The sequence below is a fragment of the Lethenteron reissneri genome, chromosome 11 (assembly GCF_015708825.2).
Source record: "Lethenteron reissneri isolate LAM-NWPU_2019-01 chromosome 11, ASM1570882v1, whole genome shotgun sequence".
Taxonomy (NCBI): domain Eukaryota; kingdom Metazoa; phylum Chordata; class Hyperoartia; order Petromyzontiformes; family Petromyzontidae; genus Lethenteron; species Lethenteron reissneri.
In genome coordinates, this window is record NC_083789.1 from 4,864,589 (window position 1) to 4,879,734 (window position 15,146).

At 46.6% G+C, this 15,146-nt stretch overlaps 1 protein-coding gene across 1 annotated transcript; it reads right to left on the reverse strand.

Annotated features, from left to right (window-relative positions):
- Positions 1-553: 553 nt before the first annotated feature.
- Positions 554-10,130, reverse strand: SNRPD2 (small nuclear ribonucleoprotein D2 polypeptide). The gene is made up of 3 exons (XM_061549825.1): positions 9,994-10,130; positions 6,902-7,078; positions 554-1,489 (listed from the first exon to the last, which is right to left on the reverse strand). Exons 1-3 carry the CDS (start codon positions 9,996-9,998, stop codon positions 1,315-1,317), a joined length of 357 nt encoding a protein of 118 aa, XP_061405809.1. The 5' UTR covers positions 9,999-10,130; the 3' UTR covers positions 554-1,314.
- Between the last annotated feature and the right edge of the window lie 5,016 nt (positions 10,131-15,146).

The window sequence follows — 15,146 nt, forward strand, 5'->3', positions numbered from 1 at the left end:
GGAAGCTCGGGGAGGTGTTCCCATCCCCTTTTTTTTATTTAAAGGTCGGGTCGTAGAATCTCTCTCACCTCGTGACAAGCAAGGGCTCATGTTTTGACACAAAAATGCATTAGTCACACCAATGCCACATTTAACAATAACCTTGCGGAGCTAAATGCGGTGTTGATGGGAGCATTAATGCTAAAAAAGCCAGGATATTCTAAAGGCGCTTACGGTAATTAAATTCGGCTCCGTGCTGACACGCATGAAGTACAGCCGTTGAAAATTAAAAATAAATAAAATGCAAATGCCTTCGCGTGGCATCCCGCGCAGCGTAAATAGTTGTGCAGAGATTACGAGCGGAGAAATCTGCGCACGGGCCGCCTTCCCTCTTCCCCCCGCCGCTCTTCGCGAGAGAGACGCCAAGTGACGACATCGACCTTTCCTGCCGATGGAGGGTGAGGTGGGATTACAAAAACGTCACTTGGCGAGCGCCGTTGAACGTCGCTTTTTCCCGTCGTGCGGCGAACTTGAAATTGTGTAAAAGAAGCGGGGGGCACAAAATCGCCAGCGGTTATTGAAAAAAGAAATCAAAAGTTTATTAAAGGCCAAAAAACAGTACAAATGGAAACCACGCACATCGCTGCACTCGCCTCTCTCCAGCATATAAACATCGTTATCCACAACAGACGTTCCCCGTTAAAGCCCTTCACGAGCCCGCACGGTTATAATGGGTTTTTGTTTTTCGCTTTTTCATTCCTGTTTCCTGCTCCCCTACTTTTCCGTATCTTAAATAGATCTATCTCGTCACAGGTGTCCTCCTTTGATCAGCTTGTTGGAACAAATGTAAAAAAAAAGACCGCACTTGACTGACGAGACATGCTGACAAACGCACTGACCGGCTGAGAACAAAAAAGCGACGGACATACCGATTGACTTGACTGGCAGATTGACGTAAAAACTGGCTGAATGGCTGACACTTAAATATTGACAAAAACCCACCAACCGATTGCTAAGACTCACGAAACGGCTGACTTGGGCTGTCGACAGCCATGACCGGGGGAGGGGGGGGTCGGCAACCAGCGGACTTCGTGACGTTACTGATCAAGGGGCCACCCCCCGTCTCGGAGTCACACGTGTGTATTGCGGGCTCGTGAAATAACGAGTGTTTTTTTTTATTACCGAATTTTTTAAGGGAAAAAATAATCGCCGCTTCTTGTTACTATAATTGCCGACCCCCGGCCGTGACAGATCAACGACAGACAACCGGCCAGCCAGCGCGAACAGCCGACAGACAGCCCGAGAGGGAATTGTAGAGAAGCTCTTCGGCCGTTCTCATTTGCTGCTCGTGAGCGGGTTCCTGAGCACGATGATGACCGAGTCTCCGCGCAGGAACATCTTGGAGATGTAGCGATCCTTGTTCACCGGCTTGGACTTCTTCTTGCCCTTCCCGCTCTTGGGCACCTCTGTCCACATCTCCTTCACGTTCTCCAGCACCATGTTGCAGTGCCTGAGGCGACAGGAGACGCGCGGAAACGTTGAAGAGAGAGAGAGAGAGGCGTGCGCGCGGACACGGGGGGAGGGGAGAATTACAACAGCTCAGAAGACAACGGATGGCTCCGACGTTGCTCCGACTGTGGCGCACCGCTGCCGCCGTCCGTCACGACGGACGCGTCTTAGTGGTTGCGCGCAATCTCCTCCCCACTCTCTTCGCCTTATCCCAACAGGCACGACCTCGTGAGCGCTGCCTGCGTTGGCTCGGTGTGCAACGTGCAGACGGTCGTAATGTGGCGGGGGCTGCCCGTCGGTTGTGTCCGCGAAATAAAAATTATTGCCCCCTTTGTCCAGGTCAGGTCAGACCCCTTTTTCTAAACAAAATTGTCAAAATTTGCGTTTTGTAAAAGTTAAATTTACTCGACAGATATTTTCGGGACACTGCTCATACCCATAGCAATTGTGGATCTCGATTTATAATTGGAAAAACAAATAAACAAACATAAAAAAAGTAGTCTGATCACTTTTAACAAGCAAAACAAAAACACTCCAGATGTTTCAGGCAAGGCGCCTTTACTGAGAACACAGCGAGTTAATTGCCGTTACCTGAGTTAACGGCAATTATTAAATAGTTCATACGCAATTCATAAATATTGCTCCTCGGCATGTAGCAAAATTACAGACGGTGATCTGTATTTAAAAATACACGTTTAGTTTATTTCATTCATTAAAAAAACGTGGCAATGTTTTTTTTTTTCCCCGCGCACGCTCGGAATTTGACAGCTTTATAATAACCGATTCCGACGCCTTTATAATAAACCGGCGTCGGCAAAGAGCAGCAACGGCGGAAAGAGGCGAGGAAGGAGGCACCGGGGGCTGGGGTAGCAGCAATTCAGCCGCGGAGAAAATTTCTCACGGGACTGCGATTCAGAACGAAGAATCATCTCGCATTGTCTCAGGTGTTGCATTTTTTGTATTCTTTTTTTACTTCCACGGCGAGTCTCATTGCGCGACTTCTATCGTTCAGACGGACGTCTGATTTTGTATTCTTCGTCTCTTTTGTGGTGAGGTTTTGCCTCCGAGTCGTCTGCCTCGCGTTGCATTTGCACCATCACGCCTTGCGCGATATTATAACACTAAAATCCTCATCTTGTACTGTCTGCCGCGCAAGTTCTCTCCCGTTGCCGACGTCTGCCTCGTACGTTACACGTCCGTCCACGCTGCATTATCATCTGCCTCATTAATTCCATTAGCCCAAACGTAACACAGTCGCGTGTGACGCGCGTACAATTTGTGTAAATCATAAATAACGGATTCACACAGAGACAAAGAATCCCGTATAGCCGTCAACAGACTGTTGGGGCAAGTGCCGATTGGTATACACGCGCGCGACTGGACACACGTATACACGCCGCCGACACGATAATAGATTATTATCGAAGCAATGTCGCGCTCGCCAGAGAGCCAAGCGCAGACTCGAGCAGGACAAGGAGGCGGCAGCGGTGGAAGACGGACGAGTCGACGAGAGTGTGAGCGGGGATAAAAAAAAAACACACACAACACGGCTAGTAGAATGCTTTTGAAATTGGGCAAGAATGAGGCATCGGAGGCTATTCACGCCTCTAAATGGGGCGCACTGCACACGGCACGACCCTGGGCTCCTCGGGGCTCGCACCGATCGACGCTGCATCGCTGCACACTCAAGGGCCTCCACGCCGCCGCACTCACATCTGCGGCTCATTCACGGGGGCTGGGGGGGGGAAGAGAGCGGGGTGTGCGCGTGTGTGCGTGTGGGGCGCGGGAGGACCCTGGCTGTGGTGTGAATGACAGGCCCTGGCCCCAGACGCGCTCTAAGCCCAAAATAATCAGAGCGGGCGAGCGACATAAGCTGATAAACAGGCCCCCAAATTCAACGCAGTCGCTTGGGCACTTTCCAAAACACACAGACGGCTGAACCCGCCTTTGTTTGCAGCCCTGGCCTTTGTCGCCCAAAAGACAAGCACTCCCCGGGCATCATCTTCCACCCTAGTTAACAGCAATTAATGGATAATAACCAGCTTTGACGAATAAAACCCAATTAACCGCACAGGAAACGGCCTCACCGGGCACGACAATAGCAGTTTATCGCACAATAACCGCTATTTGCCGGGAAGTTTTCGGGACAAATAGAGTGAAAGGAATCGGGCAGGAATGGGGTTTTGACGGACAGGCCACTTTCGCCAACCCCCCCCCCCCTGCCCGCCGCCCCCCCGACAAAAATTTTCTCGCGGAATGGAATTTGCCGCGACGCTTTTCATCGGCAAAGCCGAGGGGGGGGAGATTCGGGGGCAAGCGCGACCCCCCACCCCCCCTCGGCGAGCTTTTGTTAGAGCCAAACGGAGCAGTGGGAAAAGGAAGTGCAAGACACACATACAAATACCTCCTCGCGCGCGCGCACACACACACACACCTATCGGCGGCCTCCCTCCCCGCGAGGATTAAGCTCCCCTCTTTTCCCCCGTAACGCTGCTTTGTGTTTGCGGGGTGTTTTTTTTTTTGTACCTGCCACCGCCAGCGCTTATTTGAGTTGAGTTCACACCTCCTGTGCGGAACTCCGGATAGGCCGTTCTCGTCTGCGGGGTGTTTATCGGCCAACACTAAAAAAAATTTATACCTGCGGTCTATACTTTGCGCTAATGACTTTTTAATGTGGATTTTTGTTGTTGTCGTCTTCCTCCTCAAAAAAGAGAATTCTTGAGAGGATATTAGGACCCCCGAGTGAACACTAGCTGCGGGAATTTCTTTTCCATTTGCCAAAGCAAAACCGCACCGCTTGAAAGGGTTGGTCGACTCATTCAAAGATAACCGTGCGTGCTGTGCACAACAGGCACTACTAACAAGTGCAACGTGAAACAAGGCACTTTGGTGGTTAGCCAATGTCGGTAAATGGAGCACACTTAAGACTTTTGGTAGACGGTTCACAGCTCTTTGCGAATCAACTGCTGCATGGTCAACCCAATGGCGTGTTGGTCATGGGGTTGTTGCGTGACCGTACTTCACCCTGGTTAGAGCGGGTTGGAGAAGAGGATGGGGGGCGGGGAGGACATTGACCGGTTCGTATATCACTCCCCGCTGCGATGTTGCCTGCGGCTGGGAATCGAACTCAGGGTTCTCCAGGTTCATAGTGCTGTGCTCCAACTACTGTGCCACAGCTGCCCCTGCCATTTCACAATTTTATTTGTTTCAGTTTTATTGTATGGTAATATCATAAAGACATACAAGATGGTGACACAGCAAGAGGTGGCTGTCATCCAGCAGTGGATAGTCAATGGCTGCAATGCTTACATTTCAGTAAAGCTGCACATTTTATAAATGCACTCTGCCAAACACATTATTGGCATTGCTCACACACACACAACATGGAGGCAGCGCACTGCACTGTAAACACAGCAAGCAGAGATCAATTCCCAGGCACGCCTAACATCGAGTGATATCTGAATATCTTAACCGGTCCATGGCTCTGACTTTGACCAACTAACCATTGTGACGAAGTATGGTTCAACAATCCCCCGTGGGCAGTAGATTGACAAGGGGGCTGTGCAAGTCATTATTATCACATCACACGCGCAACTACAATACAAATCGGATTTACAAAGCGTCTTGTACGAGGCGTGACCCCATCTCACACCTTTCAAGCGTCTATTGTAGTTCCGTCCACTTAGCACAACTCTTGTAATGGGTGGATTTTTTTGTTTTGTCGAGAGCGCGCGCGCGCGAGCGAGAGCTCACAAGGAAGCCAACAATAAGCCTCGCGCAAATCACTTCCACGCGCATTTGTCTTGGGAGGTATTCACGTCAGCCCAGTCCGCCTCTGCACCAGATGGTTCATTTGGGGCCCCCCTCCACACGCACAATGGCCTCCTCATCTTTCAGGTCGGACACGAAGCCGGCAGATGGGGCGGTGGCGGCGCTGACGGCGTTTCTCTGCGCGGCCTCTCGCGTTCGCACGTCAGCGTCAACCGCGGAGGAGGCGGCTGCGGTAATCGTCGTGCGACACCATACGACGACGCAGAGACGAGCTTCGCCGAAAGCCGCCTGAGATTTACGCGTGCGTCCAAAAAAAATTATAACGAGGCTACGTTTTAGCGGCGTTAGAAAGCGGCGTTGTAGCTTAGCGCTTGCGAAACCTCCATTGTGAGGCAGAGATGGCGGTGGTATTATCGGTGAAGTGGGTATTCACAGCAGCTCAATGCGAGCAGATTCTACGGGGGAGTGGGGGGGGTTAAGGTAAAAGTAAAAAAAAAAATCTGTCAACGATGCTGTGGCGGCGGTCTCGTGTGTCCGCTGCTAGCATCGAGTCAATACGAGGTGCTTGTAATTGGCACTCGACAGCGCGCGGGAGCGATTTGACGGAACAATGCGATCTCCCGCAGAGTTTTCGTTTGGATTGAGTTAAGTATTGGGGCGAGCAGTTGCAACGGTGCCTGCTAGCGCTGCCGCAAGCAGGTGGAATCAACGTCGTGCGGCAAGGCAGAGGCAGCGCAAATGCGGCAGTGGAAAAAAGGCAACGTTATGACTTTAATCATTTTTCGAAATGGTGGGCGGAGGGGGAGTTAATTAATACAAGTCTAACCACCAGCATGATCACATCAAAACCATCATCACCACCACTATCATTACTACCACCATAGGCAGCGCCCTCACCACACCCAACTTCACCAGACGCACCGTCACCACCATCACAACCACCAAAGTCAAAGATCCCACCCGTATGGCCTGTAACAGATTGTTGGGGGCAGGTATTGATAACGAGCACCTATGAAGGCTGGCACAGGACACCTGGGGGTTGGTGGCCAGGACCACTCCCTACTGCCCTTTGGTGATGTTTACTACACACCACATCAGGTAATCATTTGAGGCAGAGTCGAGCTTAGAGGCCCAGGACCGATTCAGACAATTGACACTGCTGTCAACCGTGAGCGGGAATCGAACTCGGGTTGCCGGGTTCGCAGTGCAGTTGGCAAACCGTTGCACTACCGCTCCCAACACTGCTTGGTGCGGTGTGTAAACATCGCCACTCGGGAGAAAATACCACCAACACCATCACGGCTAAATTTCGATTTAAAGCTTTCGTGACTGCAGGGATTTATCTTCTTGGTTCTTTCGGTAAAGTCACGTAGAAGGGAAATAATAAAATAATAAAAATAAAACATAATAAAATAATTCTCACGACGTTTCGGCCACGTGACTTTGACTTTACCGAAAGAACCAAGAACACCATCACGACTACCATCTCCACAAAAGCCAACAGCACCACCACCAACCACTAGCATCATCAGCACCACCACGACCGTTGGTACGCTGCACCAAACCCCAACGTTTGGCAACGCCGCCATCGTCTTGCCGAGTTTGTCGCCACCCCCCCAACCCCACCGCGGCTCGATCGCACCTGTCGAAGGCCTTGACTCGCGCCAGCAGCTTCTTGTTGTTGCGGCAGTTGATGAGGACCTGTGTGTTGTTCTTGACGGACTGCGTGAGCACAGAGAGCGGGCCCGTGTTGAACTCCTCCTCCTCACGCTTCGACAGCTCCTCGGGCGTCATCTCGCTCTTCGGTTTGTTGAGGAGACTGCCGGGGGGGGGAAGGGGGGGTCACAGTGCCCTTAACAACCAACTCGCTGCAAAACTTTCGCTTGAAGGTAATATACATTTTTAAGATGCAACAAGAAAAAAATATATCCTCAAAGGAACAAAATCATTGTGCATGTGGCCAATCTAGTTAGAGCTAAGCTAAGCAGAGTTGAATCTAGACCAGGGGTCGGCAACCAAAATAACAAGAAGAGCCATTTCTTTCCAATTCGGTACAAAATTCAGTATTTCAAGAGCCGCAATGCATCTGAGTACATATACTGTACTCACGTACGTATCGTCAAGAAGCAGCCCGTAAAGAGCCGCATGCGGCTCCGGAGCCGTAGGTTGCCGACCCCTGATCTAGACAGTGCTTGGACAACTATTGTGCATAAAAAGTTGCCGTAGGCTACCGAGAGGATACATGTACTAACAATTACAAATTGTTATTTGCTTGATTGCACACGTAGATTCGTTAATGATTTTCAGGATCGCTTGTTTTTATTGGAATCGGTGCCATTTATCTTGTTTTTTTTTAAATAACAAAAATAGATTGCATACTAATTCCATAAAACGTATCTCACTTGCAAAGAGGATAATATCGTGTGCGTCCTTTATACTTTCAACAAAATGCATTTGGGGTGTAGCAGTGGTTCGAGCATCGGTGGCATGAGTTTGGTTCCTGACCACGGCTAACATAAGTGCTGCGATATCTAAACCCGGCTTGGCTCCCCACCCCCCGCTCCCCCCTTACCGACCGGCACTGACCAGCAACGATGAAGTATGGTCAAACAATCACCATGATTGAAATGGCTTCATGAATTTTCGTAATTTTTTTTTCTCCAAATTTGTTTTATTTGTTAGAGACATTCTATTATGGAGCTGACAACTCAAGCATTTCGCTGCATCCGCTATAACATCAGCTTAACAGTGTATGCGACCAATACACTTTGATTGATGAGGAAGGAGGGCCCAGCACCAGTTCAGATATCAATCGCCACTGATGTTCGCCATGGCTGGGAATAAAACTTAGGGGGCCGGGTTCATAGATGCTTTTCGGCAATCACCGTTCGGTCCACTCCTTCCATATAAATGCATTCATTGAAATGCAACAGAGAGGGATATTATTTTGTTTTAATAAGCTGAACTTTGACCACGAGTCGCATCCATGTTAAGAGACGTGTCCTGCCATCACTTATTTTCCAGTCAATATCAAAAGTCACTACGATGTCGCTACTTGGGTATGTCCAATAACGCGTGTGTTGGTCTTATCGTTTGTGTAATTCTCAGCATGCACATGACCTCACTTTTAAGGGCACTTTTCCAGCTTTTGATCCATTCTTTGTCAATGTGTATGCTTACTCAGCCATTGCAGCTAATACAACCACGATTAAAATTGTCTTTATATATGCCCATTTATTTATTGTCTTTCATTATTAAACTACATGTTCTAAAAGCTCTCCAACCCGTTGAGCTGTTGTTAATGCATGACCATGTCTCCTATTCCCAATTTAAAACCCACTTACTTATAACCGAGCTGAGATCATCAACCTCCTATACACAGCCCTGACCGTGTAACATGATCAACCACTTATCATCATCATAACTAGACGTGACCAATCACCTGCTGGAAGGAAGACCTCCCCCCCCCCCCCCCTCAAGCCATTTCTGCCTACGGGAGCAGAAAATCAATGAACTTTTGAGAACCGGGCGAGTTCACTGCGTCGTGTGTTGAATTGTTGAACTTGATACGAGTTTGAAAGGTGATACGAGTCTTGTGTTGTTTTGACCATTCTTTTAAGTCTTTGTTTACATGTTTACTCTCCTGCTTTGTGATCCAGGTCTCCTTTGATGAAATATTTATTGTACTCTGAATGGACTCGGGTAGTTTACAGTTGCTACATGCACCTCGTTTGCAAGCGATAGTCGCAGCAAATACTGCACAATAACAATCGTCCCCCAGCTAAAAGTTTACGTTGATTTTCATTTGTTATCCAGACGATCCCGTTTAGCCAGCCGGTTGCCAAAGGAGCAATCATAATAGGGTGGCGGGGTTTAGACATTGTTAGTGGCCTAAAAGCAGTGGTGGAAATTCCACTTTCACGTGGAAAGGGGTTTGGGAAGCGACTGGATTATAATCATTGCTAGCTTCCCACAACTTTGGTACAACAGTATTAATGTTTTCGCCCATAGAAGGAGATTGTTCACGTGAGAAAGTGTAAAGATTGCGAGCTGAGCGATGTGGCCCGCGAGTTTAACAAGAGCGGTTAGCGTGCTCTCAATAATAAATCATGATTTAAAGCCTCGTCTTCATCACCGTAACGTAACGCTCCAGATACAACATTACCATCACTCCCAGCTTAACCAATAACTACGCCAATATCACCACCACAACCATCACAGCGAGCTTCAACGCAGCTATCATCTCCAACATAACTTTTAATCGCTACCGGTAGCAAGTTTCTCACGTCCCCATCACTACGGTACCATCGCCACCAACTTCAAGTGCATCACCATCACAGACTAAATATTACCACCAACGAAACGGCCTGCCACCTCACGGCCATCACCACCGACGGCTTCAATGCACTCACGATTAACATCGCCTACCCACCGCGTACAGATTTAACGACAGGCAACAGAAGCTCGCGCGCCGCGCTAAAAGTTACGGGACGCATCTTGTCGTCACAAACAACACGGACTGGACACAACAAAAAAATGTTAAATAAAATTTCATTGAAACTAAAAACAGCCGCATAAAGCCTCGGCCTACTAGGCCTGACCGAGGCCTAGCACACAACCAAATCGATTAATACATAAACATCGGCCGCCAAACAAAAAATGCGTCGCCACTGTGGAGGTGAATAGGGAGTGGAAGTGCGAATGAGTGTGCGATGGCGATGCGCAAACACTCACGACATGACGGATGGACGCGGATTCAAACGCGGGGATTGAATTCAATGGCGGATATCCGATGGGTGAGAGAAGACGCGTGATGTCAACGCGCGGTGGTTACGTCATCCCGTATAACGCGTGACGTCATGACGCATACGCGCGTTACGTTGAGTGAAAATGCGTAAGACGTCATCGCGCAATACGAATGACGTGACGCTAGTAATGGTGCACTTACGGCAGCCAATCACTTTCACGAGCTCGTGGCTTGGTGACGTCACGTTGCATAGGACACATAGACTTACACAGAGACCCATAGACTTACACAGGACCCATAGACTAGCATAGAGACCCATAGACTAGCATAGAGACCCATAGACTTACATAGAACCCATAGACTAGCATAGAGACCCATAAACTTACATAGAACCCATAGACTTACATAGAACCCATAGACTAGCATAGAGACCCATAGACTTACATAGAACCCATAGACTTACATAGAACCCATAGACTAGCATAGAGACCCATAGACTTACATAGAGACCCATAGACTTACATAGAACCCATAGACTTACATAGAACCCATAGACTTAAACAGGACCCATAGACTTACATAGGACACATAGACTTACATAGAGACCCATAGACTTACATAGGACCCATAGACTAGCATAGAGACCCATAGACTTACACAGAGACGCATAGACTCACACAGAGACCCATAGACTTACACAGGACCCATCATATACTTGGTTCTTTCGGTAAAGTCACGTAGAAGGGAAACAATAAAATAATTAAAATATATAAAACAATAACATTCTCACGACGTTTCGACTGCAACACAAAGCAATCGTCGTCAGGTGTGAAAACAACAGCAAGAAAATTCGATTTAAAGCTTTCGTGACTACAGGGATACATATTATTTCTAGATTTGAAGCTTTCGTGACTGCAATGATTCATACTCTTAGGTTTTTTCGGTAAAGTCACGTAGGTAAAAATAAATAATACAATTACAAATAATATAAATAATAACAGAAATTTAAATTATAAATCACATTTATAAAAAAAATTAGAAATCACATTTATTATTTTTTATTTCTGTTATTATTTATATTATTTTAATTTTTATTATTTATTTTTACCTACGTGACTTTACCGAAAAAAACCTAAAAGTATACATATTCTTGGTTCTTTCTACGTGACATTACCGAAAGAACCAAGAATAAGGACCCATAGACTTAAATAGGCTTCATAGATTTACACAGGACTCGAAGACTTCGATGGGTATCCATACCCTTAGATTAACATAATATTTCATCGAAACACAGTAAATTAACACGGGCCAAATACATTGTGCATAGGATATATAGATTTATATTTAACCGTAGACTTGCATAGGACTCATAGCACCCCACAGACACATATATATATGATCTGTAGATTAGCAAAGCACCTGAGTGTTTGCACGTGGCCTTATTTAAGTCATATACTGCATACAAAATATCGTATTTCATTAAGTCCACCATGTACGTGTATGTCTATGTACGTGCATGTGCCTATCCGTGTACGTGTGTGTGTTAATGTACCTGTGTGTATCCATGTATCCAAGTACGTGTGTGTGTGTATGTACGTGTGTGTGTGTTCATGTACCTGTGTGTGTGTATCCATGTACGTGTGTGTGTGTATGTACGTGTGTGTATGTCCATGTACGTGTGTGTGTGTATGTCCATGTATGGGTGTGTGTTCATGTACCTGTGTGTATGTATCCATGTACGTGTGTGTGTATGTACGTGTGTGTGTATGTCCATGTACGTGTGTATATCCATGTACGTGCGTGTGTTCATGTACCTGTGTGTGTGTATCCATGTATCCATGTACGTGTGTGTGTGTGTGCGTGTGTGTTCATGTACCTGTGTGTGTTCATGTACGTGTGTGTGTGTTCATGTACCTGTGTGTGTATCCATGTATACATGTACGTGTGTGTGTATGTACGTGTGTGTGTGTCCATGTACGTTTGTGTGTGTATATCCATGTACGTGTGTGTGTTCATGTACCTGTGTGTGTATCCATGTACGTGTGTGTGTACGTGTGTGTGTCCATGTACGTGTGTATCCATGTACGTGTGTGTGTGTGTGTATGTCCATGTACTTTTGTGTGTGCGCGCTTGCGTGTGTGCGCGCGTTCGTTGGCTGTTCACGACACAGTGTATTATATTTTCCATTAACACCTCACGCGAACCGAAATTATTGTTTTCAGCCTCATTGTCAGTGTTCACAAGTTTCGCCGAGATCGTAATGAGGCGGCGGACCACAGGGCCCGCGTTAGGAAGGTTTTGATTAGCGGGTCTACATCGCGGTAAAAACACGTTTATATTACAAAAAAAAACACACACACACACACGCGTGCTAACTATCCACCGAAGAAATTCTAGATCTGTGTCTTTAAATAAAAAAACGATATTCGAATCAATCAGTAAAGTGACGTAGTGAGAAATAAAATAAAATAAAACAAATCACGACGTTTCGATCGCAACACAAGCGATCGTCATCAGCAGTTCTAGATTTGAAGCTTTCGTGACTCTTGATGCAGCAAATCTGTCTGTGACGGTCCCACCTGATGACGGAGACTTGTGTTGCCTCCGAAACGTCGTGATTTTTTTATTTCATTTTTTATTAATTTTAATTTCATTTTTTTACCTACGTGACTTTACCGAAAGAACTAAGAGTATATAGTCATCAGCAGTTATTTCTTGCCGGAGTTTTCCCACCTGGTGACGGCCACGTGTGTTGCGATCGAAACGTCGCGATTTGATGTATTGTATTTCTACCCACGTGACTTTACCGAAAGAAACCAAAGAGTATGGATTCGTGCGGTCACGAAAGCTTCAAATCTAGACAGACGTAAGTGTCGGTTGAGACGACGCAAATGAGGCAGTGGTGGCGTTAATAGCAAAGCGGCTACGTGTTTGCGAAACGCTGCCAAGCGTGGTGGTGTTTCATTCAGACGCTGTCTTCTCGACAGACCTGTTCTTCACCTGAGGACGGCTGCTTGCGTTGTGGCCGAAACGTCGTGAGAATTGTATTTTATAATGTTTTATTCTTATTATTTTATTATTTCCCTTCTACGTGACTTTACCGAAAGAACCAAGAAGTTGAATCCCTGCAGTCACGAAAGCTTTAAATCGAAATTTAAAGGGGGTGGCGTGAATCGGATTACAGGTAGTCCCCGACTTACGACGTTCCGACTTACGCTATTTCGATCTTACGATGGCGATATCGATATGACAATATTGTAACATAGTTTACATTTCGCGCGGCAGGCAAACGCAACAGCGTACGAGGTGCGATACTGAAACTTTATCATCGCCATCCTCCTCTTCCGATAAATAAGTTAATGTGGCCATCAAAAACCTAACATCGTTCAAGTGTGCAGACGACGGACAGAATCTTGGTGACTACAGTACAATATGATACGTTACGATACGTTCAACGCATGGTGTGATACGTAGCTTTAGCGATTTCATTTTAGGGTTACCACGATACGATACGTTCAATGCATGTTAAAAGTTTTTTTTTTATAACAGATAGGATTGTTTCCTGAAAAATATTTCTATGAAATTGCAGTTCATATAGGTAGGCTAAGAATTTACCTTGTTTTTTTACTTTAAATTTTACTGTGCAATACAGTATTGTAATTCATAAATACATACGGTATATAGTTTATACAGTACGGTACTGTAAATTGCTCTGCTTTGCTAAATTTACACCTTTCTTTAAGACTCCTGGGTAGGCTAGGCCATCTTCGACTTACGATATTTTCGACTTACGATGGAGTCGTCGTAACGCATCTCCATTGTTAGTCGAGGACTGCCTGTATTGCCGTATTACCAGAAGAGAAAATGAACGGGGTTTCAGGCCGATCTTAAACTCTTCCATGCTGTCGATGGATTTTGGTGATGTCGCCTTCCGTGTTAGAATACCGCCGTCGTAGAGTAAACATCACAAAAAATAAATAAATGAAAAAAATAACTAAATTAAATCACGACGTTTCGGAGGCAAAACAAGCGTCCGTCTTCAGGTGGAACCGTTACAGCCAAATTCACTGTAATAAGCTAGCGTTGCCTCTGAAACGTCGTGATTGAATGTAGTTGTTTTTTCATTTATTTATTTTTTACTTACGTGACTTTACCGAAAAAAACAAAGAGCATGAATCCTTGCAGTCACGAAAACTTAAAATCTAGAATCACAGAGCGATACCTCTGATCAGAATCAGAAGTGATTTTCCCGAGTAAAGCCCATTGAGCAACATTGTAACATTACACGATTACAGATGAAAACATTGTTTTAATAAAAAAAAAACATTACATTGCAATTTTAATGTTAAAATTTACACTCACACTGAAACTTTAGTGATTTACAAAAGAAAGAGGCATCCAATGGACAATCTGGTCCACAAATAAGAGGACTGCTCTTCCGTACGAGAGTAATATTATTCCTGAAGATACGTCCACCCGATATGTTTGAATTATCTGAACTGGAATTTAGCCGAATTAAATGAAGGACTACATTTTACGTGCTGGCAGTTTTGCTGCTGCTGTTGTTGTTGTTGCGTGGAGTAATTGGTGACCCGACCACAGATCATCAACTCGCTACAACACGATCCAAGCAAGTCAACGGGTCTCTATGCAAGTCATTGATTGATTGGTCACCGGGCTGATCACAGGCAGTGGTTGAAACCTGGATTCGAACCCAGGGTATCCGTGACATCGCGGCATTGTTCTGGCAGTGTGTCTGAGCCCACGTGTTGCAGCGCGGTTGAGCTGGTTTCTGAACACACACGCTGCTCAACGTGCTCGCTCAGTAGCTGCGGCAGCGCTACGCAAAGAAACCCGGCCACCTGAGTTCGGCTCAGAGGTCGCAACCGGGTACCCGATACCCGTACTCTACCCGATACCCGGCTACCCGTACCCGGCCGGGTACGGGTACCCGTTTGCGACCCTGGTGCGGCCGGGTACGGGTACGGGTAGACCGTGAGTCACTGGTGAGTCACCGTTTGTCACTCATTTCCCAACGTCTTGTCTCTTCTCACAATTCAAGTTCCGAGAATCAACCCACCCGCGCCTGCAACATGGCTTCATCCCAGAGGTCGCAATCAGGTACCCGATACCCGTACCC